This window comes from Hyperolius riggenbachi, chromosome 4, assembly GCF_040937935.1.
Source record: "Hyperolius riggenbachi isolate aHypRig1 chromosome 4, aHypRig1.pri, whole genome shotgun sequence".
In the NCBI taxonomy this organism is placed as follows: domain Eukaryota; kingdom Metazoa; phylum Chordata; class Amphibia; order Anura; family Hyperoliidae; genus Hyperolius; species Hyperolius riggenbachi.
This window is the reverse complement of record NC_090649.1, coordinates 391,957,262-391,985,153: the sequence shown is the minus strand read 5'-3', so window position 1 is coordinate 391,985,153 and position 27,892 is coordinate 391,957,262. Positions and strand designations below refer to the sequence as shown.

Genomic DNA, 27,892 nt, shown 5'->3' with positions numbered 1-27,892 from the left:
TCACAAACCTGGTTCAGCTTTCTTCTTAGAGGCACTCTTCTTTTTTGGTGCAGACTCTGGTTTGTGCTCTTCGTGGTTCACAACAGCTTCACTTTTTTTAGGAGGAGCGCTGGCAACTGCAGGGCTTGACTGAGCTTTAACTGGCTGAGCATTGGCTATTGGTGAACTTGTCAGAGTTTTAGCTGCCTGGGTGTTGCTTACTGGTGGACTTGCCTGGGTTTTAGTTGCTGTAGTGTTCACTGGTGGACCTGACTGGCTTTTAGCAGACTGAGCATTGGTGGCAGCAGAACTTGATTGACCTTTAGCTGAATGAGCATTGGTCACCGCCGTACTTTGACTTTTAGCTGACTGAGCACCGGACTGAGTTTTAGCTGACTGGGTTTTAGATGACGGAGTACCGGTCACTGGTTGACTTGACTGAGCTTTAGCAGACTGAGAACTGTTGGTCACTGGTGGGTTTGATTGAGCTTTAGTGACTGTTGGGGTTGACTGAGCTTTAGTGACTGTTGGGGTTGACTGAGCTTTAGCAGACTGAGTATTGGTTGCTGATGAGCTTGACTGAGTTTTAGCACTGCTTACTTGAGCCTTTGACTGAGTTTTAGAAGTTTGGTCGCTGGTAGCTTGCAAATTTGATTGAGATTTGGCAGGATGATTATTGGGTTGGTTAGGGTTGGTTTTAGCATTATTAGTGGATGACGAAGTGGTGTGAGACCCAATAGGAGGAACAGCCTTAACAGGAACTTCTTTAACAGTAGCCTCTGAGGCTGAAGTCTGCTTTGACACAGACTTGCCCACAGCTACTGCTGGAATTTGGGCTTCGACCTTCTGGACCTTCTTGTCCTGCTTCTTCTTTTTGTCTTTAGGGGAAGGTACGATTTTGTTTTGAGATGAAGTCAAAACCACTGTTACGGGAAATTCCACAGCTTTTATATCCTCTATCATACCTTCAGGTTCAGATTCAAAATTGCTTTGGTCATTATCGGAGTTGTCTGCTTCGGGTATTTTTCCATTGGGTTTATCTTCCTTTTTCTTGGACTTCCCTTTTTTCTCAGGTACTTTATCTTTCTTCTTTTTGTCCACCTTTGGCAGCTGATTCCTCTCCTGCTCTTTTCGTTGCTTAGCCAGTGCTTCCTCATAGGAGGTCTCCTTCATAGAAAACGTGGACACTAGGAATATTCCAATAGCCGATATTACCATGAAACCTCCAAATACCATGGCCCCCAACGTCTGAGGATCGTACAAATCCATCTTGATTTCTTCAGATATCTAAATAGAAAAGGAATAAAAATAAATAAATAAAAAAGTTAAATTATGTAGATTTAAGAAAAACAAGACATGCAGTCTAAGGCAAAATATGCCGTAATATTTCACCATTGACTTTTGCCAAACCACAAAAAAGCCAATACTCTTCATTTACATATGCTGTATTTCCTAAAGACAAATAAATGCACCAAGTATTCTTTACATGTATCTCAGGAAATAATTTCACTCTGCCCAAAGGCCAGTTTCAGGATGTCATTGTAATATTATTTACAGTAATCAGGAAGTACTCTGCATGTTTCACAAGCTATAAAAAAACAAAACAAACGCCTGCTTACACTTGCCCTCTGACAAGTGAAAAAATGACCATCTTATCGCACAAAGAAAATAAAGGAGGACTCGCCAACGTTTTATTGGATTGACAGTGACAATGTTATTTTTTATTTAAAGAGTAATGGCCCATACTCACGGGCTATAATTGTCGCCGCAACACGCGGCGCGCGTGTGTTGCGGCGACAGGTCGCCCGTGAGTATGCGCCGTTGCACGGGCGCGCACCCCGAACTGTCGCCCGTCGCTGATGTCGCCAGGCGATTGAACTGCTCAATCGCCTGGCGACAGTCGCCGCCACAACTGTCGCTAGTCCGCGTGAGTACGCGGACTAGCGACAGCAACCTCCATTGAAGTATACGGAGCTTCCGGCGGTGGGAGGAGGAACGTCGGCGACAGCTTCCGTCGCGCCGCTAGAGGGACCTGGCGAGGAGCTGTCGCCGGCCTGTCGCCCACACGCTCACGTGTGCTGGCGACAGGCCCTAAAAGTTGCCCGTGAGTATGGGCCATAACTGTCAGGCTGCAAAACCTAATTTTGCAGCCTGGAGGGGGGGGGGGGGGGGGGGGGAGGAGACACGTCGGCGACAGCTTCCGTCGCGCCGCTAGAGGGACCTGGCGAGGAGCTGTCGCCGGCCTGTCGCCCACACGCTCACGTGTGCTGGCGACAGGCCCTAAAAGTTGCCCGTGAGTATGGGCCATAACTGTCAGGCTGCAAAAGCTAATTTACACCTCTATCCTCCTGTGTTAAACAGTATAGAAGGAAGCCAAAAAGGCAATACTGAAGTTAAAAATCTCTGTTACTTTGATTTTTGCTAAATAGTAATACTCTTTATTCCCAAGCTCCTAAGGAGGCCGACAGGCCGCATAACAGATACTGCAAAGCATGCTGGGGCTGCTTCTTCTCCCTACTGCACTCCCTTGGTCCTCCCCTTTATTTCCCTATCCCGCCCTAAGGCTCCTTTCACAGTGAGAAGTTACAGGCTCATGTTACAGCAGCTTGTATCTTGCAGCCCAGCTCACAGCACTGAAAAATCAATGTGCTGTTCACAGGGCGCATGTTCCGTTAGCGCATATTGCACAAGTCCGGTATTGTTCCTAGCCACATGGCTAATTAATATTCACTGCACAGTAGTGGTTGTCTGGATCTTGAATGATTCGGATCTTTGATCCGGATCTTTTTTGTGAGTCGAATCATCAGGAAGCAGGGTAAGGTAGGATATTAATCACAATTGGCTTCAAACAAGACAGTCAAACATGGAGCCTGCCATGAGCATCAATCTCTGCAAATACTATATATATATATATATATATATATATATATATATATATATATATATATATATATATATATATATATATATATACACATACTATTTTATATAAATACTATATAAAAATTCTGTGAAATCCAAACGTGGACAGTGAAATGCATATGTAATGTAAGTACAGCCAATATTTAGCTACTGATATATGTGGGTTTTTTCTCTGAGACCCTATACCTAACAGCTCCTCTTTAAAGTTTATTTTGCGTTTCAAAGCTTAACTGTCACAGAGGTTTAACACACTCCCTAGAGCGTTGGATGAATTCTGCTACTCAAATAAATCAGGAAGAGCATTCGATAAATCAGGTAAAGATGCACTGTAGGGACCTATAGTAGAATGCAGTAAATTATTCTGGATGCCCAATTTTACAGTAATTTTTATGGTTTCAGGATCAGAAACATTTCCTATATCTATATATTGCTGTATACTGAATGTAGCCTTGCCCTTCCAGAAATGTCACAGCTGTTTAGCTATGCAGGATTCTACTCCAAGTACATTCTGGGATACCAGGTATATTTTCTACTGGCTTCGGAACTACTCCATAAACAAACATTCCGCAGAGATTACCTGACAGGACTAAAGACGTTGCCACCTGTGAGAAGTTATTATTATTGATTAATAAAGTGCCAACATATTCCGTGGCTCTGTACAAATTAAGAAACAAACATGGGGTACAAAATAGTACAGACAATTGTATACACCAATATACAAAATACGGAATCTGTACAAAATATAGAATTGGTAATTACAGTGACAAATTTAACATGAATAAAATGTGTAACAAATACTAAGACACAATAAGGTGAGAGAGCCCTGCCCTTGTGAGCTTACAATCTAAAGAAACAGAGGGGGTACAAGAGGTGGGGGTAGTATATACTGTAGAATACAATACTCATTCCCTTCAACTGATGCAAGCGAGCGCACACTAACTGACCAGGGTGTAATGCCCTAGCATAAAAAAAAAATACAAATAAAAAAAGGAGCAGTAAATATTTTTGGGTGCTTATCTGGACATTTGCAGCGAGCTAATCTGATTTGAGAGGTTTATTAATTACTGCAACTGTCAGCTTGATACCATTTAATTAACAGGTCCCAAATCTAAATTATCTTTTGCAAAATTCTGGATTATTAAACCCCGCCAAATCCAGTTCCCAGAGAACCAACATTTCCTAGTCAGTAGAATTTTATGATGGTCACTGGTTGATAGTTTTGCTAATTCAAATTTTTCAGTTCAGATAATGACTTGACAGCATACATGGATTATATTGTGTTGCCGTAAAGTGGGTCTTGCACAGAAGGAATCCATAGAGAAATGAACCCTGTATGGCACTCTATTTAAACTTCCTGGTCACGGAATGACACAGTGTACGCTGGGACGCGGTGCGGGGTGCAGCGCAGAGAAGAGGACCCAGAGCCAGCTTCAGGTAATGTATGCGGGGGGGGGGGGGGGGGGGGGGGGGAACGGGCGGCAGCGGCGGCTCCACAGATTGTGATTGGTTTCAGGCTGAAATCGATTCACAATCTGTTTGCAGTAAAGGCAGCCATACGATCCCTCTCTGATCAGATAGGGATCTGTCAGCTGGTCGATCTAATGGCAAATCGACCAGTGTATGGCTACCTTAAAGATTTATTTTAGGAATTGTATCAGATGTAACGAATACATATTTTTTGTTTAAAGGTTATTATGCTGTTGCCCATCTTTTAGAGCAGAGAGGACGTTCTCTTTGGGAAAGTTAAATCCCGAAAAGAACCAAACGATTCTGGACCAAAATAGACTTGTCAAAGTGATAAAATGTCATACAGCCCAGCAGAACACCCACCAAGCTAAAGACTGTAATTAAACTTAATCTTAGACATCCCAAGTAGGGTCAATAACATGCTAATAGGTCTGGCTTGCCTGCAAATGTAATGCAAATTGTTTACTTCTTGAAAAATTGGGCCAATTAAAAAAAAAAAAAAAAAGACAGGAAGTATGCCGGATTGGCTCAGTTTCAACCTACAAACAATCTCCATTATATCGTCAACTATTGTCTCACTGACCATCTCTGCTCCAAATGTGATCATTTCACAAAGGAGAATTTAATTGCTGTCTGATCCCTTTACTTCCTGCTCTCTGTGACCCATAGTAATTGGACAGGAAGTGCGGAAAAAAAACAAAACTATTTGACAGCAATACAAACCTGTCAAGAGGTTTCAGCTTTTTACCACTCTTAATAGAAAAGCAATCCAACCAAGCCTTAATTCTTACCGTAGTTCTGTACAAACATTGGCATGCCCCAGAAAACAGCTGCATACACAGTGCAAGCACAGCTGGTGCATCTGCAGGGGAAAACACAGCTCTCCACACACTCTGCTGCTTTAAGTGCTGACAATGTGAGAAGCTGATTATTTGCATCAACACCAAAGCCATGTAAAGGTGTGTAAACTGAAAGATATAATGTTCAGATACATCCCAGGTTATTTTAATAGGCAAATAAAGAGAAAAATAGAAAGACACCAATTGTATGGAAGATAATGCCTCTATAAATTCATAAATCAGGAGCTTGGGAAACTGGCTGAAGTGTGATGGCGGTTTACAGGATTACTGTAATAAAGGAGATTCTATCTTTATGTAAAATGAGGCTTCTGCAGTTAAAATACACAAATACGGACAGTTCATAGTAAGGGGTTAGATCCTCCTTTGGGTTTTTTTATGCATTCCAAATGAATTTTTAAAAAGGAGGTTACTGCTTATTACAGTAGAATCTCCTTATAGTAAACCTCTGTCTATAGTAAACTCAATCCCCAGTTCCAGACCATGCGCTTGTATGAATATACAATGTATGACCAATCCTGGTATAGTAAAGTACTTGGCCAGGGCTTTTTTGGTTTCCTATAAAGGGATTCTACTGTGTTGTATTTTGTAGATAGATTCACAAAAATTGCAATTAAATGCAATCCGATAAAAAGCACATATTTCCAAGTACACCTTAAAGCGGACCTGAACTCAGAACTTCCTCTCTGCTCTAAAAGATAAGCAACAGCAGAACAACGTTTAAATAAAAAAAACATTTGATAGGCCTAGTGCACACCTGAGCGGTTCGGTCGCGTTTTCAGATCCGATTGCGGCTGCGGATACGCTAGGGTAATGTATTTCAATGGGCTGGTGCACACCAGAGCGGGAGGCGTTTTGCAGAAACGCATACTCCCGGGCTGCTGCAGATTTTGGATTGCGGAGGCGTTTCTGCCTCCACTGTAAAGTATAGGAAAACCGCAAACCGCTCTGAAAAACGGCAGTTCAGAGCGGTTTTGCAGGCGTTTGTTACAGAAGATGTTCAGTAGCGGCTTTACTGTAACAATATATGAAATCTACTATACCAAAAATGCTTCCCAAAAAAAACGCAAAATGCTAGCTGAAACGCTACAGAAAAATAAGAAAAAGTGTTTCAAAATCTGCTAGCATTTTGTGGATCTGCTAGCGGTTTTTGGTGTGCACCAGGCCTTACAGCCAATACAAACCCTGCAGTAAATATGCAGTGTGTCTACTTCCTGCTTTCATGGAAGCAGACATAGGGTTACCATCCGGTGTTTACAAATTAGCTGCTCTGCCAAGTCAGCCAGATGACAGCCGGAAATTCGAATTAGAGTTCTGATTAGTCAGAGATGAGGGGGAAATACAGACTAAACTCTCTAAATACATACAGGCTTGATTTCTCTGTTTTCCTTCTGTCCTGTGCAAGAGTTCACGTCCACTTTAACCATGTAGCATATATGCGCTCATATTCTGTAGCATGTTTTAGGTCACCTACACACACAGTGCAGTCCACTCTAGTTAAACGCTTGATAACCATTACCTCAGTGACCACATTTTAGGTTTTTTTTTTTATGTTCCGTCATTATAGATGTCTTTCTGAAACATTTCCAGCTGAGAAGCTAACTTTCCTGGACAGTACAGTATGAGTCTGTACGGGAAACCCAGGAAATATTCCTGAAAATGGAAACACAGGAGGCTCTGTGCCTTGTCTGCAGACAGACTGGTGGTAGACATGTCTACCAACACTGGAGCTGCTTTAGCAAGCAGCCAAAACACACATCGGCTATTTTACATAGGACCCTAGATGACACTCAGCTATTTCACAGCAAAGTGGACTTGGTAGTAGCAGAAAGAAACCCAAATAGTCAAGGATTAATCTTTATTTTGCCTTCAGTGGTGCAGCAGAATCTTCTGTGGGCTGTTAAGACTTTGATGATAGTTTATAAAGCATGGAACAGTTTAAATTGCAACACCGGTCACAGCAGAACTGGATTGGATTGGTTTCCATGTGGCTAGGCCGAAATCCAATAGGCTTACAAGAGGCTGCTTTCATTTCATCCTCACATTTCCATGCAGAAACTGATGTATGGCCTAGTGCACACCAGAGCGGTTCGGCTGCGTTTTGCGATCCGCTTGCTGCTGCGGATACGCTTGGGTAATGTATTTCAATGGGCTGGTGCACACCAGAGCGGGAGGCGTTCTGCCTCAATGTTAAGTATAGGAAAAACGCAAACCGCTCTGAAAAACGCCTGTTCAGAGCGGTTTTGCCGGCGTTTTTGTTACAGAAGCTGTTCAGTAACAGCTTTACTGTAACAATATATGAAATCTACTACATCAAAACCGCAAAACGCTAGCTGAAACGCTACAGTGTAAAAAAGAAAAAGCGTTTTAAAATCTGCTAGCATTTTGCGGATCTGCTAGCGGTTTTTGGTGTGCACCAGGCCAAAAACCGCTAGCAGATTTTGAAACGCTTTTTCTTCTTTTTCTGTAGCGTTTCAGCTAGCGTTTTGCGGTTTTGTGTAGCGGTTTTGGTGTAGTAGATTTCATGTATTGTTACAGTAAAGCTGTTACTGAACACCTACTGTAACAAAAAACGCCTGGCAAACCGCTCTGAAGTGCCGTTTTTCAGAGCGGTTTGCGGTTTTCCTATACTTACCATTGAGGCAGAAACGCATCCGCAATCTAAAATTTGCAGCAGCCCGGGAGTACCTATGCGTTTCTGCAAAACACCTCCCGCTCTGGTGTGCACCAGCCCATTGAAATACATTACCCTAGGGTATCCGCACCCGCAAGCGGATCGCAAACCGCAGCCGAACCGCTCTGGTGTGCACTAGGCCTATAAGTGCACTCGCTCCCGCTGCTTGACCCTAGGACACGGACATTGAATAGGGGAGGGGTTGGAAATGAAATACTATCTATATAAATATTTTCAGAGGATCTCAGTGCAGGATGGGAGGTGTGTAAGAAGATTGAGGCATCTTCTGGACTATTCAGAGGCTTCCTTCTACCGAGATAAGTTCTATATTTTATTATTCACTTCAGGTACGCTTTAAAGACTACCTCCGGTAAAAGAGACAGAGACCATCATATAGATTGTCTTAATGATTATTGGAGGTACTCTTTAACATACCCAATTCCTACAGTCTAAAGCCCCATCTACATGATACGATACACTGCGATACACACACAATACACTGCTGAAATGCGCACAGCAACATATGTAATGAGGCCTAAATGTTCCGCTACTGAATATACTTATCTGACTGCATGATACAATAGCATTCTCACATCAAACTACTGACTTGAAGTGCTGCGGACTGCAAGACTTGCTCTATATCATGCCATGTGTGGGGAATATAACAACAACGGATAATTCTCTCTTAAGACACAACTCTCCTGTGTTTTCCACTCAGTTCAAAGCACAGCCAGTTCTGAATTTCTAGACATGTTGAACTACGGTAGACTTCTTTACAGCTATGGTGTAAGTCTGCAGTTTTCATTTTGTAATTTGCATATGTCTGCAGTGAGTATTTAAAAGCATACTTGAAGCAACATGACGAAATAAACATATACACATATAGTACTAGCCCTACTAAGAAATGATCTGTTTTCTAGTTCAGCGAGAGTAAAAAAAAAAAAAAAAAAAAAAAAAAAATCTATGCAAAATAGCTAGTACACAGCTTGTCAAATTCAGTCTGATTTCCTGAAAAGTAAATCGAAGCTAAAAGGCTGATAAGTTTTCACTGATAGAGTTCAGAGGGTCATTACTTCTGTATATTTTTCTAGCTTAAAAGTGCAGTGTGGATTTTAAACTGCATCCATGATCGTTTGACCCAATCTTAAAAATAAAAAGGTATAAAACTGAAAATAAAAATGTGAGATTTTTATACTGCTAATATCAGCCATACTAAATATATTTATGTTATCCCAGAAGTTTATTTTCACTTCAGGTTCACTTTAATTCATGCAGCTGGGCAGATTATAACTGCAGTACTTCCTGTATGCTAAACGTCTGCTCGCAACCCTGGTGCAACCACACCCAATTTCGACTGTGAGGTAAACCTGTAAGCCAGGTAAGAGACACGCATGGAGCAAAGGATAATATGCAGGCGCACAGCTGGAAGGAAACAAAGATTTGTCAGTGACAGGACTATAAAGCACAGCCCTTCTCAATGTTGTCCTTTCCTTTGTATAGCCTGTAAAGAAGTCTCTGAACATGCAGCTTCAGTTTTACTGTGCATTGATAAATAAGGAGTCCCCAGGGACCTAGACAGCATTATATTCTGTTACCCAGCACTGTAAGCATTCTCTCTCATGGTTCCTGTACTGGCATAGAGAAAGTATATGCGGACAAGAAAAACTAGCCCTGGCAATAATGTATATCACATTAACATCAGCACAACCTTGGAAAGCACAACTTTATAAGCAGCAACAGTGCTGCATATCATTATTCTGTGCAGACCTGTCATGTCTCAGCCCTCGTTCGCCCTCCTGGATTCTTCAGAGTTTGTAAAAAGGTGAATACAGAACTTTGCCATTAGTCATTCAACTTTCATTTTTAATGTTCAAGGGAAATTCCCTTTGAGAGGTCAGTCATATGACCCAGAGATTTGTGCATAAAATAGAGCTGCCAACAGAGCAAAGCAATCGCCTCACCATGCCCACCTCCTCCCTCCTGTAGAAAACGGTGAGGTGGTGGGCAGTGTCAGCTCAGTGTTCAAAAGGACAAAACTAGGTAGTTCCCCTCTTTTGGCTCATGTGAGCAATAATGTACAAAAATCTGAATATGACATTCATACAGGAACTTGATATTGGTTCATTTTAATTGATTTTACCAGCATTTGCCTAATATGTATAAAAAACCACTAAGGCCTCAATTCACGGAGCATTATCAAACGTTTATCAAACACTTTATCAAACGTTTGATAATTTACCTTACGGGTAAAATCTCATTTTGAATTCACTAAGGTGTTATATATTTGTTGAACGTTTTATCGGTAAAACATTCGATAAATATATAACACCCTAGTGAATTTAAAATGAGATTTTACCCATGAGGTAAATTATCAAACGTTTGATAAAGTGTTTGATAAACGTTTGATAATGCTCTGTGAATTGAGGCCTAAGACTGTAAAGCCTCATTCCAGGCACCAATGGTTTTCTAGATCGGTGTACACTCTTTGGTGTCAGAGCATGTTTTTATCCATGTATATGCATCTATATTAGCCAGTATCAAATAAATCACCTGTAAGATATCTGGTCAGGTGCCTATATTCTGGCCACTTCCTGCAATGCAGACTATCTGTGCTGTAGTTTGAGGTCCTCTCAGGTAGATTCAGACTGTGCCTTCCCTCTACCAGTCTTAACAGTGGGTTGAGGAAATCAATGTCACTGGAACAGCCACACCCATAGGACCCGAAAGCTGTCTTCTACTTCTAGAATGCTCCGCTTTTGGTCATAAAGTCAAAATTTTGAACTGCAAAAGTGTAATTTAACCATGGCAGTTAGAAGACTACTATAGGGCAGCTCCCATCTGGACCTCTGTAGAAGGAGATGGTGCTATGAATCTCAGAATGTTTGACAAAAGCTGACACACCCCCAGCTAACAATCCCTCCAATGAGGAGGGAGAAACTACGTGCTGTCTCCATATCCATCGCACTTCAGTTGTCCTTTAAAAGGAAATAAATATGACAGCCTGCATATTCCTCCAGCTTCAGTTGTCCTTTAAAAGTAGCATGTACACTATGGCAGATATAAACATGGTTTCACCTTGTTACATGGACTTCACAGGCCCTAGCTGGCTCTTCCAAAGCTGATAAACCCAGAACAATGTTTAAGTAAGCTGAGAAACAAGTTTGCCTTTAATTAAACCATGGCATGTCCCCAACAGGAAGAAGTTAAAAGTACTTTCACTGTGTCATAAAAAAAGTTAACCTTAACAGCAATTATACACAGAATGCCAAATTACTTAGTGTATTTAGCTATGCTAAGCACCGCAATTAGTGTAAAAAAAAAAAAAAAAAAAAAAAAAAGTTGATTAGAGCATAGGTTAATTGTTTATCCATGGTTCCTACAATACAGCAAAATCTCTACAGCAGAAAGAAAACACAAAGAGGATAGGTGTGCCTTACTTTCCTAAACAATACAGAAAATAACCATATCACTGGATTATTTCTTAAAGGGACACTTAAGTCAAACAAAAAAAATGAGTTTTACTCACCTGGGGCTTCCAATAGCCCCCTGCAGCTGTCCGGTGCCCTCGCCATCTCCCTCCGATCCTCCTGGCCCCGCCGGCAGCCACTTCCTTTTTCGGTGACAGGAGCTGACAGGCTGGGGACGCGAGTGATTCTTCGCGTTCCTGGCCACAATAGCGCCATCTATGCTGCTATAGCATATATCATATACCATATAGCAGCATAGAGGGTGCTAATGTGTCTGGGAACTCGAAGAATCACTCGCGTTCCCAGCCTGTCAGCTCCTGTCACCGAAACAGGAAGTGGCTGCTGGCGGGGCCAGTAGGATCGGAGGGAGACGGCGAGGGCACCGGACAGCTGCAGGGGGCTATTGGAAGCCCTAGGTGAGTAAAAGTCATTTTTTTTGTTTGACTTAAGTGTCCCTTTAAGTGCCTTATTACATAGATCTTGGGTTTGTCAGTATTAGGCCTCTTGCACACTGCAAGCAATTCAGATTCAGATTCCGCTTTTTAATCAGTTTTTACCTCCGTTTCAGATTCAGATTTGCAGTGTGCAAGGAGCAAACTGCAAATCTGAATCTGAATCGGAAGTAAAAACAGATTAAAAAGCGGAATCAATCTGAATTGCTTGCAGTGTGCAAGAGGCCTTAAAGAGTTTCTGAATTTGCCTTACAGCCTTGTGGTATTTTATAACTCGCTGGTGCATAGAGGTGGAAAAAAAAATATATTGTGCAAAAGTTAATTTATGCGAATAATTCAACTTAAAAAGGTGGAACTAATATAGGAAATAGACTCATTCCATACAAAGGGAGATATTTCAAGCATTTATTTGTTATAATATTGACGATTATCGCTTACAGCTTATGAAAACTCAAAATCGCAGAAAGAGAATGTTGAGGTTTAGGGCTTGTTTCCACTGTTGCGACGCGATTTCGGCCGCATTCCGACGCTTGTAAAAACGCATGCGGATGCGTTTCCACATGCGTTTTTACCCGCGATTTCGCCTGCGATTTCGCATGGCAGGGTGCCATGCGAAATTAACCATGACACTGCCAGGGCTAAATAAAATTGAAAAAGGTGCGAAATCGCACGCGAAATCGCGGGTAAAAACGCATGTAACAAACGCATGCGTTTTTACTATTAAATACATTAGCGGCGATTCGCACGGATTCCCGACGCAGGCGAAATCGTTGGCTCCTTTGTGCGTTTTTTTCACGCTGAAAAAAACGCACCTCAACAACGCTACAGTGGAAACAGGCCCATCCACTTGTATTACATGTGCGGATCTGCATGCGTTGGACGCATGCAGATTCGCGATAGTGGAAACGAGCCCTTAATATTCTAGGCTAAAATGTCAGACTCCAATCAGCTAATTAATCCTTAACAGCTGCAAAGGAATGGTTTGCTGCACTTTACAAGCAATATAGTGCCCAACGATCCTCATCTCCTCTATGCTGTTTTCATTTGTGTTATTTGAAAATTTCTATTACACAAATTCCAAATCAAAGTTTTTTTCTTTTGTATTTAAAGAACCAATATTGCGAAAAAAGTAGGCAGTTAAAAATCTGACAGGACAGGTTTTGGCGCCAGTCCATTTCCTTATGGGGGAGTCTCAGGGCTCGTTTCCACTATAGCGAATCTGCATGCGGTGTCCGCATGCAGATTCGCATAGGCAATGCAAGTGGATGGGGCTGTTTCCACTTGTGCGGCGTTTTTTTGTACGGCAGAAATCTGCACGGCAGAGCCATCAGATTTCGCGTGTGAGAGGAATGCACGCGAATCGCCGCTAATGCTTTTAAATAGGGAAACCGCATGTGGGTTGAGCATGCGGTTTTTGCCGCGAATTCGCATAGGTATAATGTTAATTTACACAGGCAGTGACATGGTTAAATTCGCACATACCCTTACCTATGCGGAATCGCATGCGAAATCGCGGCAAAAATCGCATGCGGAATCGCACCCGCATGCGATTTTGTCCGCGGTGGAATGCAGGCGATTAAGCACCGCAACAGTGGAAACGAGCCCTCAGGGTTTCATTTGTTTTCAACAGCATTTCCTGAACAATAGTTGCAAAGTCTAACTGACAAAATAGTGTGCAAGTGAGCAGGGAGGCTGGCGGGTATCTTATTTTGGCAGTTAAACTGCTGTTCAGGAAATGCTGCTGAAAACGAAGAAAACCCAGAGAATCCCCCATGAGGCGATTGACTGGCCCAAAACCTGTCGGTTCAGTCAGCAGCTGCGACAAACGGAGGGGACTTCAGTGACGGCGTGGGACTTAAAGTGAATGGGAACCAATATTTAAATTAAAGGAGAGGGAGGCGCTGGGTCCCATAGAACATTCCCTCTCCTCTTCTGGTCCCCGCTGTTCCGCTGACTCCCAGGTAGAGGTATTTGACGGTTTTCCCCGCTGAAGGGAGGCTTCGGAAATGCTTCGGGAGCCCGAGTGCTCCTGAAGACGGGCCGCTCCACACTGCGCACGCTCCCACTATGACGCACTCGTGTGTGCGCCGCCTGTCTTCAGGAGGACTCGGCTCCCGAAGACTTCCGAAGTCCCCCTGGTGGGGGATTGGAACTGGGGAGCTATCGCAGCACCGGGAGAGGAAAGGCTCATTAGGACAATTTTTTTTTTTTTATTTAAACAGGGATTCCCATTGGCTTTAACCACTTGAGGATCGCAGTGTTAAACCCCCCTAAAGACCAGGCCATTTTTCTGTAAATTGGCCACTGCAGCTTTACGAGGCGTTGCAGGGCCGCACAACTCAGCACACAAGTGATTCTTCCCCCCCCCCTTTTCTCTCCACTAACAGAGCTCTCTGTTGGTGGGGTCTGATCTCTCCCTCATGTTTGTTTTTTTGGTACTTATCCGTTAGCCGGGCGCATCCGGCAGGTGGCGCTGTTGATGTTAATTCCAATCATAATTACTTCACGTAAACCTGTGAATGTAAACGCCGGATGCGCCCGGCTTAAACAGATCAAGCCGCCGGCTTGCTTCGTGAGTGTCTCGCTCTCCTCCCCCTCTTGCCCTCTCTCGTATGAGCCTTGGGGAGGGGACATGCGTGTCCCCCCAGAGTCGTTCGTCGCGGCATTGCGACGAACGACTCTGGGGGGACACGCATGTCCCCTCCCCAGTGTTCTATAGGAGAGAGGGCAAGCTGGGGAGAAGAGCGAGACACGAAGCAAGCCGGCGGCTTGATCTGTAAGCCGGGCGCATCCGGCGTTTACATTCACAGGTTTACGTGACGTAATTATGATTGGAATTAACATCAACAGGCGCCACCTGCCGGATGCGCCCGGCTAACGGATAAGTACCTTTTTTTTAATAAAATTTACCAATTCCCCCCCCCCCCTTCCTCCCCCCAGTCAGCCAATGACAGCGATCGGCTGTCATAGGCTTCAGCCTATGAGAGCTGATCACTCTCCTGTGTCCCAGGGGGATCGCAGCAAAGTACAATTTTTATAGACCAAACGGAGATGCGCGCAATCTCCTGCAAGCCCCATAAGTAGCCGTTTACGCCAATCGGGCTGGAGCGGTCCTGGGGCTGCCGCCGCATTCACGCCAATTGGCATGCAGCAGTCGGCAACTGGTTAATAGCTGCAGGGGGACGGTAGACGCCCCAGGTAAGTGACACTTTTTTTTTTTTTTAATACCCCACAGAACCCCTTTAACTGCCTACTTTTTTCACGATACTGGTCCTTTTATAGGGCCACTTTTCTTTGATTTCAAAAGCATTTTCTGAAGGGCAGTAACTATGTCTAGCTGCGAAAATAGTGTGCAATTAAGTAGGGTGACAGGCTGGTGTCTTTTTACTGTTTTGACTGTTAAAGTGGATCTGAACTCAGAATGTCATCTCTACTCTAAAAGATAAACAGCATAATAACCTTTAAACAAAAAAAAAAAATGTCTTTGTTGCAGCCGATACAAATCCTAAAATAAATCTGCACTGTTTCTACTTCCTGATTCATGAAAGCAGGCATATTGTTAACATCTTGTGCTTTCTAATGAGCTTATTTGCCATCTCTGCCATGGCATGGGACACAGGGGAGACCTCAAATTACTTGTGATTAGACACAAATGAGGGGGACTAAACTCTCTAAAATACATACAGGATGCATTTCACTATATTTTCCTTCTGTCTTGTGCAAGAGTTCAGGTCCACTTTAAGCTGCCATTCAAGAAACGCTTCTGTAAACAAAGAAAACTCTTAGAATCCCCATGAGGAAATTGACTTATCTAAATCATGTCGGTTCTGTCAGATTTTAACTGCTTACTTTTTTGCTGGAGTGGTCCTTTAACTACATACAAAATAGACAATAATGGGTGCCAAATGCTTTTGGACAGTTTGTGTCTGTCTCTCAAAGCTGTTGTGGGCCCATTAGTGAGGAGCTACAGGGCCCGTTTCCACTATCGTGAATCCGCATGCGTTGCCCGCATGCAGATTCGCACAGCCATTACAAGTGAATGGGACTGTTTCCACTTGTCAGTTTTGCTGTGCGTTTTTCTGTGCAGGATTTTTCTGCACGGCAGAGCCCTCAGAATTCGCTTGCGTGTGGAATGCAGGCGAATCGCACGCAATGTATTTAATAGGGAAATCGCATGAGGTTTCCCCATGCGTTTTTTGCCGCGAATTCGCATGCGATTTTGCATAGGTACCCATGTTAATTCACACAGGCAGTGACATGGTTCAAATCGCATTACCCTAACCTATGCGAATTCGCATGCGAAATCGCTGCAAAAACGCATGCGGAATCGCACCCGCATGCGATTTTGCCTGCGGCGATTTGCCGGCGATTCCGCAACGCTATAGTGGAAACCGGCCCTCAGTACAGGATTTCCATGCAGATTTCCACTGACTTGCCGCTCTGATTTCCTAGCTAGCAGCAGGCTAATTGGCTGTGAAACTTTGCATGCAATTTGCATGGAAAGCCAGAACAGGATCTAGTCTCTATTTGCTAACTATTTATAGTAAAAACAATCAGTTCTTGTTCCTGCAGGCGAGCACAAAGTCCAACATACAGGAGGATGTTTAGTGAAAGTTATGGAGATTAAGGAAGGAAGTTGTTGAACGTCAATATGAAGAGAATGAGCAGAGCAGGCGTGTAGTCGCAGTTCTCAGCAGCCATATACTACATTTATCTGCACAGGGCAGGACATGCTATACAACGGAATGGGAGAGTCAGTAGAAAAGGTGATGAGCATTTCCTGAGGCCATTGGCTTTATCTCCTCAAGAAGCATTAACTCAATGCAGCTGAATGAGGCATCAACGGATTCAGTATAGCTAAAGAGATAACAAAATATTAAAAAAGTTAGATACCTCAGTGGTGGAAAGTCTCTGGATCTTCCTGCAGTCCACCATTCCAGCACAAGGTTCCCCCCATACCTATTTGACAAAATGTGTCATTCTACCGGGCATGAGCAGATATTACTCACACATGCCCAGTCCAGATGTGCTTGTCCATGGATGGAACCGTGGGCAGAAGATAAAGACGGCCCCTACGCTGTAATGGTGGGAACTACAAGATACTTACCTAAGGAGAAGGAAAGCTTCTGGACTGCTATGTATTTGGGTGACAATTACCCTTCTGGTCATTCCTTCTGTATATCTAGCTACTTTTCCAACTAGTTGCAATACAAAGTTTATAGTATGTTTAAAAAAGTATTGCACCTGGAAATCTCTGGAAAAACAAACAAACAAAAACGAACTTTAACTTCCTTCAGCAAAGACTGAACTAATAACAGAAGACTTCTATGTGGCCATATTCACAGTTGTAATGCTGAAAAACCACTAGAGTTGAGTGGCATATTTCCAAGCAGGGCTTGGTCCTCACTAGCGCTCCTTGTAGATGCTGACTGGCATTTTTAGGGACAGGGACATGCGAGTCATTTCACTGGTGCGGGTATGCATTGTTCACTGACTGCTATGAAAGTTAAATCATGAATCAGCACCTTCAAAATACCTGCAGCATGATTTATATTAAAGATAGCCAGCGCCACGCTAGTAAGTGATACATGAGGACAATGGAGTTACTGTTGTCCTAACATGTCTGAAGCATGCATTGGACAGGATTTGCAATAAACTGTAATAGTGAAAGCAAGTTGATATAGAAGTTGTCGTTTATGCCCTGGTGTCTACAATAAATAAATAAATAAATAAATAAAAGGTTTAACCCTTTAGCATCCAATTTAGAGGCTTGCAAGTGCTTCAGGCCAATTATAGCTTTTTTTTTACTACAATTCCTTGCTTCTAATTAGTACTTCTATAATATGCATTTATGCCCACTTTTCACTAGGCGGCAGTGTAAGACAATAACCAAGGACTTCTACTTTCAGTGTCTATATTTTCTGCTAGAGAGAGTTCAAAGTATTCCAAGAATTTACAGCATGAGTTCTGCAGACTGAGGTCAAAAGTAGTGTACCTGCTCAAACAAGATAACTCTATTGAAGCTGCTAATGGGTTAAATACAATAGTACAGTCTGAGAAAGATGCAGCTGTCACCAAACAAACCAGCAGATGAGAGAAGCATGGAATTCTGGAGCTATTGCCATGATGAGGAGAATGGTTGCTATCTGCTTCCGTTACAGAAGGTTGGAAGAACACTGGCACATTGCTGTTCCGCTACCTGTCATCATTACATCTCTAGACTTAGGATTACTATATGATGTAAAATCGAATCCTAACAGTTATTCTATCAGTCATCAGGATTGGCAAGAGCTTGTTCACTTGGATTCTACTCTCTTGTGCTGCAGAAACAAATATGAACAAGAGATGCAACTAAAGGTGGGTACACACGTCAGATAAAAGTCTTTGGAAAATGAAAGATCACAGACCAATTTTACCCCCTGCCATGTAGTATGAGAGCCATACCTACACAGTCTATTCTATGGAGCTGAACTCCCCATCAGACAGAAATCTTTGCAAGATGCTGTACACATGCAACAGATCAGTATCTGCAAAAGATCAGTTCCTGCAAACCGCATTCATAGTCTATGATATCTGCAGATCATCATACACACCTTTTTTAACGGACAATTATCTGTAGACCAGATCCACCAGGTTGGATCTTCAGATCGGCAGATAATTAATTGTTCGTTCTGCAGATGAATGTCCATTAAACAAGGTGTGTATGAGGATCTGCAGATGTCATAGACTATGAATGCACTTTGCAGGAATGGATCTTTTGCAGGGATTGATCTTTTGCAGATACTGATCTGTTGCATGTGTACAGCATCTTGGTGTGCAGCATCTTGCAAAGATTTCTATCTGATGGGGAGTTCAGCTCCATAGAATAGACTGTGTAGAGTATGGCTCTCATACTACATGAAAAGGGGTAAAATTGGTCTGTGATCTTTCATTTTCCAAAGACTTTTATCTGACGTGTGTACGCACCTTAAGGGCTGGAACCCACAGGAGCGCTTTTGGCAGCGTTTTGGCAGCACTGCGATACGCTAGCAGTTTGCCAAAACGCTGGGCTAATGTTAATGGATGGGGCAACTTCCACAGGAGCGTTCGCGTTTCCCAGAAACGCAAACGCAGGACCTGCAGCATTTTGGGAGAGTTAGCGCTTCAATGTAAAGTATTGAAACGCTAGCAGAAACGCTCAGCAAAACCTAAACTGAGCGGTTTTGCTAGCGTTTTGCGGTTCAGCACACTGTAACAAAATTAAAAATAATTCACAGGACCAATCAGGATAAAAACGCAAAACGCAAAACGCTAGGCACCCGCTGGGGAAAAAAATACAATGTTGCAAAACACAACCCAAAACGCGCATGAATCCGCTTGCAAACCGCTCAGACAAAACGCTAGCGGTTGCGTTTTGCGTTTGCGGTTTTCAGTGGGTTCCAGGCCTAACAGAGGAACACTTTTCTCCCTTTTCATTTGTGTTTTAGAAAAGAGAACTCACCTACAGGAGATGACAAACCTGTAATGTCAATCACAGAAAACTTCTACCATTCCAAAATTTGCATACAAACATAAATGGTCAAGGCCTTCAAAGGTAAATCAAAATACACCAGACACATGATGTTAATCCTTAGGCCAGCTTCACACTGCACATTGGCGGTGCGGTGACCACATGCCATCCAGTAAAGCAGAAAGTGATGCTCACTTCCTATTCAGCAATCGATAGCATTAGATATGCTATGCCTGTGACATTTTGTCAAATAAAACATTTCTATGGGTAATAACCCATATACCGTGCAGTATTCTCCCCAGAAATTTTTTCCAGACGGGTGGCATGACATAGTAGCAGGGTGGCATGAAAAATTAGCCGGGTGGGGCGAGATGAGAGAATGCAGGCCCGGTGCTTCTGTGAGCAACTCTGCTTATAGTATAGGAGGAGGTGAGCTGATGACAGCCGGGTGCTCACCAAAACTAGCCGGGTGGAGCACCAGGCAAAAAGAGCCTGGGGAGAACACTGCCGTGTGCAGTTAGCAGCACAGGGGCAGCTGCTAATCAGTGGCTGTTGATGCTGCTGGCCCCTGCATACTGCCTGCATGGAATTACCAAATGTAGAGAGCTTCAGTGGCCACCAGAAATGGCTCAGCTGGCCACATTTGGCCCCTGGGCCGGACTTTGGACATGCCTGCTTTATGTGGTCTAAGTTAGGAATTTAAAGTGTATTATAGTTCAGAAGATGAAGATTACAGCCTGAAGCAAAAAGGTGCTTGGTTGGCTGACTTCACAGCTCTAATGACAGCTCTTTTAAATAGCAGAGCTCCTTGCAGCTTGGGACACGTTATTTTAATTACAAACGAACCAGAAAAAAAGAAAAACCCTCATGGGGGATATTTACCTTCATACATTTATTAGTCTGACTGCTGACAAGTGTTGGAAAAATAATGTTGTGTCATCCAAAGCTGAGGTCCTTAACACATGGTGTGCTTACACCATCTTTCATGAAGGGTACATGATGTAATAATACTGATAAACACTGCTTTGGAGTGAACATGCATTACCAGTCACACGGTGTTCCGCTATGGAAGAGCGCATCTGACATGTTCTGGGCAAAGGCCTCCCTGCAAATCTTTGATGTATCAGTCACATTACTGGGCAGGAAGGGATCAAAGTGCTTGGGGAGCTGTAATCAATGGCACAGCTACATGCATGATATTGTTCATTGCATTAACATACAGTTGAAAATCTCCTACGATCAATCAGCACTTCTGTGGAAACGGCCCCTATCAGGTCTGTTATATAGGTGATAATCTCATACGACACTTTTATTGCACAACTGTTTATGAATAAGTGTATATATATGCTACCATAGAGATGGTCTAATATGGAGCTATGGTCACAGAAGATGAAACAGATCGGTTGTGGAATGATGGGAAGGAAAAGCAAAGCTACAAAGTGTTTGGACACAAACATCAGAAGTAAGTTGTTAAAGACGAATGATCGATTATCGTTAAAGAAAATGGAAGTGAACAACTGAAAGAGAGACTATAAGCAACCGTTCTCTGTCACTTTGGGCAATCTGCCCAGCAGATCATTTTAGCTATTGTTTATAAACTAGAGTGTGTACAGGAATCGGTAGATCATGAATGATGCATCCACAAAATGCAGCTGCATAAAAAGAAGAAGTGCCGTTTCCGGCAGCGCGTGCAAATTATCTGAGGATTCATCGGTAGTTTATAGTGCCATCTCTAACAATGTGTTGCTCACATCTTGGCCTTCCATCGTTTATTGTGATCGACTTCAATCTGACGTGCGTAACCTTTGGAGCTTCGCTGCCTAAAACAAACATGTGTGATCATTTTGGTTGACAAGTCACTAATGATCATTACAAAGACACAATGCTTGGCAGGCAGGGTAGGGAAGGCTTCAATCGGGATCAGACAAATAAATGAAAGTTGTAGGTTTCTAACAAGGGTCCCACAAACTTAGCAGGACAACTATGCTTATACCAGATTGCCAGTCATCCAAAACAACTAATTCAGGCAATGAACATCTAGAGTGTATATGTAGTTCTATCTTAGATCTACATCCAACATCCACGCTCCCTTATTCCCAGATACTAGGGTCAGCAGAATAACTGACTGCTGAATTAGCTGCAGAGATATTAGCTTGCTGGAATACAAATTACCCTTTGTACCGTATTAACTGTGGAGAGATAAAGAAAAAGGGCATTTCGCGGCTGGGATGTGTGTGTTTTGCATGATGCAGGTCATGAGCAGGGAGAAATTTTAGAGTAGTTTGGCTGTATGCCTTTAACTCCACATTCCAACTGATGCTTTCCCAAAATGGTCCTGACTCATCCTTCCATGGACAAAGGGATGTTGCAATAACTACACGCACATTCCAAATCTGTCCATTTCTTCTTTATTTGGGTTTCTACTGGAAATATCTAAAATCATAAAAAGCTAAACTAAATCCAAAAACTGTACAAGGCAAGTTGTGAAAGAAATTAATGTATGTTGAATACTGTATATTAGAATAATTACCTGAGGATTTTTCAGATTGGTAAGTTCAGTTCCAGTGTGTAGCAATCCATGCACCCTGAAGACCCCCCCCCCCCCAACCCTTTAACTTCCTGTTACCACATTGGGATCTCCTTGCTTACATGCCCCACCCCCTCACGCAGACATGCTGCTTCGACTGCAATGCTGCAATTATGGAAAAGGTAGCAAGATATCTATTGCTCTACTTTGTGTCACATATGACTGACCCACCCCTGCAACAAGAGAAAGAAAACACGTCATATGTGCTTGAAGCACATCTGGCTTCCAGCTGGAGGAATAAAGGACAACAGTACACTCAAATCAATGTTTGAATGAAAAATGATTAATAGAGATGGCTGTTTTAACAGACTTTCACTAGAAAGGTTACATAAGAAGAAGAAAAAAAACAAACAAAAAAAAAAATACTGCAAATTAAAAAACAAAATGGGACAAGGAGACACATGGGGACATAGGAGGACAAGACAGGGAACAGGAGTCACAGGGGGACATAAGAGGACACAACAGGGGAACAGAAGAGGTCATAATGGTGACACAATGGAGGTCATAAGAGGGGCAGAGGAGGACACCTGAGGAACAGACAATGACACAAGAGGTACAAAGGGGTCAGAATAATTGGAGGGATTGAGGGGAGAAAATGCCCTTGCACCACAGATGCACCAGGTTTAGTAAACTGTTTTTTACTCTGGTTTTTGTCTTCTAAACCTAGGTGCGTCTTATGGTCAGTAAAATAACGTCGTTCAAATGCCTTTTCCACGTCAAGAGACGAGGTAGCCAGGGGGAATCTTGTTGCGTGCGCAATAATGTTGTATGCTGAGTATCTTTCAGACATTATCTGCAGCTTGTCTACGGCTCAGTTCACACTCGTCAGTTTTTCTGTGTGTTTTCTGCAGCAGAAAACTGAGAACGAATGTTAATCAATGGGCTAGTTCAAACTTGAATGCGTTTTTCACGTGCAGAAAAACAATTGACAGCCATGCACTGTCAGACAACTCATGCAGAAAACTGATAGAGGGCTGGTGCACAGCAAGAGCTCTACTGAGCGCTTTAAAAAATGCTAGAGATTTGAAAAGCGCTTTGCTAATGTATTTGAATGGGATGGATCACACCAGAGTGATGTGATGTTTTGTTTCAGTTACAGCTCTAGTATGTATGTATGTATGTATGTATGTATGTATGTATGTATGTATGTATGTATGTATGTATGTATGTATGTATGTATGTATGTATGTATGTATGTATGTATGTATGTATGTATGTATGTATGTATGTATGTATGTATGTATAAAAAAAAAAAAAAAAAAAAAAAAAAAAAAAAAAAAAAAAAAAAAATCGCTAGGCACATGCCTAGAATCACCTAGAAAAATCACATCAATCAGCGCTGAGCATTTGCGATAACGCTAGCACTTTTTGGTGTGCACTGGTCCAGACAACTGTGGATCCAGCCTAAGGGGATTCTTTTTTTTTTTTTTTTTTTTTTTTTTTTTTTTTTTTAAACCTGCTCATATTTGGCGAGCCTCATTATGCAACAAGCCTTAATAGCATAGAAAGAAACGAAGATCTCACCATATATTTAGGGACCTGTGGGGGAGGAGGGTTATTCTGGGAGTTTCATATATTTATAACAGTGATCTATTGTCAGCTGCTAGGACTAGAACACTATTGTTACAATGTAGCTCAATTTACAGCTCTGAATTTCAGGATGCTGGCATTCATGAGTCTGTAATAAACATTTCACACATTTTTAAAGGCAATACTTTGTATCTTTTAGGTACCAGTGACCTAAGAAAGTATGCAGCACAGTGCTATGAATGTGTGCCAACTGCAAATCCTGCGTCTACTGAATTGCTACAGTTCTGCTCCCTTCCCAGCGGAGGGGCGGAGTTACAGGTGTACAGCTGTCCCCTGATGACAATGAATGGAAATACATTAGATTGGCCCCATTCCAAACTGCATTCAATTTGCATGCAAGGCAAAAATTATAGGCATCTCATTGACCATCTCTACTACTTATAACAGTAAAAACCCCATTATTCTGTACCAACGTGGCTTGGCTGATGCTGGATAAGTGTAGTTTCTTGCTGTTTTAGAGTCAAAGTTAAAAATAGGCCTAGCAAAAAACAAACAAAAAAAACAAAATACAGAACAGTACTATACCGCACAATGTATACTTGCCATAAATGCTTTATTAATGTTGAAATACAGTAATTAAAACAAAGGGCAGTGCACACAGCTGGGGATCTCTACTGTCTGTTGTGGAATACAGACCAATGCATGCCCATTCAAAGTAGGTCAATGGAGCCTTTTGATTCTGTTGCGTCAAATGCACCTCTATAAAAATTTTTGTTTTAGGTAGCCACACCTTGTACAGTGCAAACAGCAATGTACAAAGTGAAGGGGTAACCAGGGGGGCAGCTGTGGGGAACAGGCAGCGATCACACAGGCAGCGATCACACAGTGAGGCCTGGAACCCAATAGGGCGTTTTTGGCAGCGCTTTGGGATCGCTGACGATCGCCGGCGATTCCCAAACACGCTTTGACAATGTAAGTGATCGAGGGGGAACTCATTAGTGCGATTGCGTTTAGGGGTAATCGCAAGATATTTTGAGCGTGTTAGCGCTGAATGCTAAGTATATAAGAGCTGCACAAATAGCTTGGGAGGGGAGCTGAGTGATCGCGCTTTGAATAAAACTTTAAATACTTACCCGGTTTCTTGATTTCCTTCGTCCATCTGTAGCTCCGCCCCCTAAAGGAAGAGGTCACAGGCGCTTCTCTGATGACCTCTTCCTTTAGGGGGCAGGGCTACGGAGGGAAGGAGGAAGTCCGGTAAGTATAATTAAGTTTTATTTACAAAAAACGAATCACAAATTGTAAACTTGTACAGTTAACTGTACAGTGCTTCCAAGCACCAGGGAATCGCTGCAGCGATTTTAAAATGCTGCAGCGATTCCTAGTGGGTTCCAGGCCTCAAGTTCTGACAGTCCTCCCTCCACTCTGCCACTGCTCTGTGACTAGAACCTCAGAGATTTGTGGAAGCCCCATTACATCTGTGTGCATGTATGTGATGATTATATCATCATGTTCTGAGGGCCCTTTCACACTGGGGCGGTACCGCACCCCACTGCAGCCTAATGAAATTCTATGGGGTAGTCACAATCCTAAGCCTCATCTACACGCGTAGATGAGGCTCCGATCCTCCTTATCAATCGAGCCGCTGGTACGGCTCGATTGATAAGATCCGACAGGACGGATCTTGCTTCCGCCGATTCCCTGCTCGTTCCCCGCGAGGGGACAATGGCAGGGAATCGAGCGGAAGATAAGCGGCGCCGACGAGCAAGGAATCGAATCCGGCGCACGTGCGGCGAGAGGGGACGCGGCGGGCACGCGGAAGAGGCGATCCGGTGGCTAATCGAGGCGATCCGGTGGCTTCGAGTCCGCAAGTGTCCAGGTCCTGTAAAGAGACCGTAGCATCCGGTCCTATTGCCAGTGTGATGAGTCACATCCGTTTCTCATTGCACAGCATGGCCGCATGTTCGGGTCAGGATCCGGCCCGGGTGCGTGGGCCGGATTATCCGGACCCGAAAAATAGCGCGTGTTGGAAAAGTGTCCGCGGTCCGGATCAGATCCGGCTCCGTTCTGTACGGAACGGACGCATGTGAACGTCTGCATAGACTTAACATTGCTATGCGGAACGTACATTCCGTTTGTACAGTATACGGTCCGGATCCGATCAGGTGAATCCGGACAGCGAACGCTAATGTGAACCAGGCCTTACATTGCGGTATGCTGCACCGGAAATGCCTTATGTAATGCGCATCCTTACCTACGTTACGCGATCTGGACCGGAAGTTATGTAAGTCTATATTAAAGCTTGTGTATTTAAAAAAAACCTGATTTCAGCACTGGAATGCTATGGTGGAGGCAGGTACCCATCTGGGGCACTTTTTTCCCCTCCAGATGCACTGTAAAGAGAACCCGAGGCGAGAGTGATATGGAGGCTACCATATTTATTTCCTTTTAAACAATACCAGTTGCCTGGCAGCCTTCCTGATCTATTTGGCTGCAGTAGTGAATTACATGTCGCTAAGGTCATGTTTCCACTACACGCGATGCGATACGGCTAAACAGCTGCATCGCACCGCGGCCGAACTGAAACTAATGCACAGCAATGGAACAGTTTCCATTGCATGCTGGTTATGCGGAGCGATCCATGAATCTGCATCATGTTACAGATTCTCGCACGCCGGCATCCGCGTCCCGTCTCCTCCATTCACTTCTGCATCGGGAGATGCGGAAGTGATGCGATGCAGTGAGGAAGCCGCAACTGGAATAACTTCGCCAATGGAAAAGGGCCCTTATCCAGGCAGATCTGACAATAATGTCATAAACAGATCATCTGCTGCATGCTTGTTCAGGGTCTATTATGGCTGAAAGTATTATAGGCAGAGGATCAGCAAGACAGGGAGCTGGTAAATACGGCAGCCTCCACATACATACCTCTCACCCGGGGTTCACTTAAAATATAAGTGCTGTTTTATACTTAACTATTAAGACCTCCAACAAACATGTGTGATACTTGAGACAAAATTATCCTCAATGGGAGTACTTGGAAAATCTTCATAAAAAAAAAAAAAAGGTAACATGCTGCGGTAATGTTGAGAAACACTGATTTAAATTTGAGAAACACTGATTTATATCACATTTAAACTATACTGAAAACCATGCAGTTACCTATCTGGAAATCAGTGCAGCGGACTAGGCTGAAGAAGCAGGCACGATAGCTCCGCCCATTATGCTAATATAGCCACTCCCCCGGTTAATCTGCCTGTTCTGTAGGATTGTAAATGAATCCAGATCTTTCAAACCACTTGATAGTCCCGCCCACTAAGCTAATGTCCCCGGCCCGCCCCTCCGGTGGTCTGCCCGTTGTGTAGGATGCAGATTAGCCTGAGCTTTCCAGACCGCTAGATGGGTTAAGCAGACGTGTCCCTGACATCAGATGTGGACACGTAAGCCTCTAACAGAGGCAGGTCATTGACTTCCAGCCTTCCCTCAAACTTTCCATGACCAAAGGCAGCGGAAGCGCCTGCAGCTTGGCAGATCCTTATTTAGCATACAGTCCGTCCTGCAGACCCTTCAGATCTGTCCTCAAAGCCCATTCCAGAATCAGAACTAGCAGGAACATCTGTTTCACATTGTCCAGTGGCGGCTGCACATAGAACACTAATTACTCTCCCCTTCCCCGCATTATAGAGGGGGATCGGGACACTAATGCACAACTTAGCACAAAGTCTTCCTTGGAATCTCAAACTTGACATAAAAGTCCTACAGGACCGCAGACCGATCAATTCTTTCTCCATCTGGCGAGACTGACACGTAGCGGGACACCACCCCCCTCTCTATCCTCCGCATACAAAGTCCATACATTATCACGGAACGTTTCCCCAATCACTGCTGCCAGACAAACTCCCAAGCATCGATTCCCTTTGTGTCCAGAGAAAAAAGTATTCTGCCGCATGCGATCTATGCCTGCACGCTGCGATTATGTTGCGATCTCAGGCAATCAAAGCAAGGATCTGGACTACAAGCTTCAGCAAGTCTCAAAAAAAAAAATTAAAAAAAAAAAATCGCCGCTGGGGCTTGTAGTTCCACTGCCCAGATTGCACACAGCTGCATAAATAATCAGCTCACTGATAAAACAGCTAAACCTGCAACTTCAATATTTATAATATTCCATTTCTATATATAAAAACCCATATTTTGCTTTGCAGCATATGTACGGTACCAAGCATGTGTCCAGCTGTGATGTTGGAGGTGACAGTGCTCAGATCTGCAGTGTCTGCTATGATGAATGCAGTGGGACTGCTCACTTACCTGCACAGTGCTCGGGCTCCCTGGAAGTGGTGCAGGATCAGGGCTTGCTTGTCTGCCTGGTCACACTGCTGGTACTGGAGAGCGCTCAGACAGTAGGGGAATCCTCCCGGCTCAGCAGTCGCTCCGATCACTTCAGCCTGTCTGCCTCTCTGCTGCTGCTGCTGAC

The 27,892-nt window shown here is 43.4% G+C and overlaps 1 protein-coding gene across 1 annotated transcript; it reads right to left on the bottom strand.

The window, feature by feature from the left end:
- On the bottom strand, positions 1 to 27,892 carry LOC137504830 (ribosome-binding protein 1-like). Its single transcript, XM_068233422.1, has 2 exons — positions 27,727 to 27,892; positions 1 to 1,266 (listed from the first exon to the last, which is right to left on the bottom strand). Exon 2 carries the CDS (start codon positions 1,246 to 1,248, stop codon positions 1 to 3), a length of 1,248 nt encoding a protein of 415 aa, XP_068089523.1. The 5' UTR covers positions 1,249 to 1,266; positions 27,727 to 27,892.

Bases quoted from the DNA above. Each gene is read 5' to 3' on its own strand.
- LOC137504830 (XM_068233422.1), bottom strand. From the start codon at position 1,248: ATGGATTTGTACGATCCTCAGACGTTGGGGGCCATGGTATTTGGAGGT.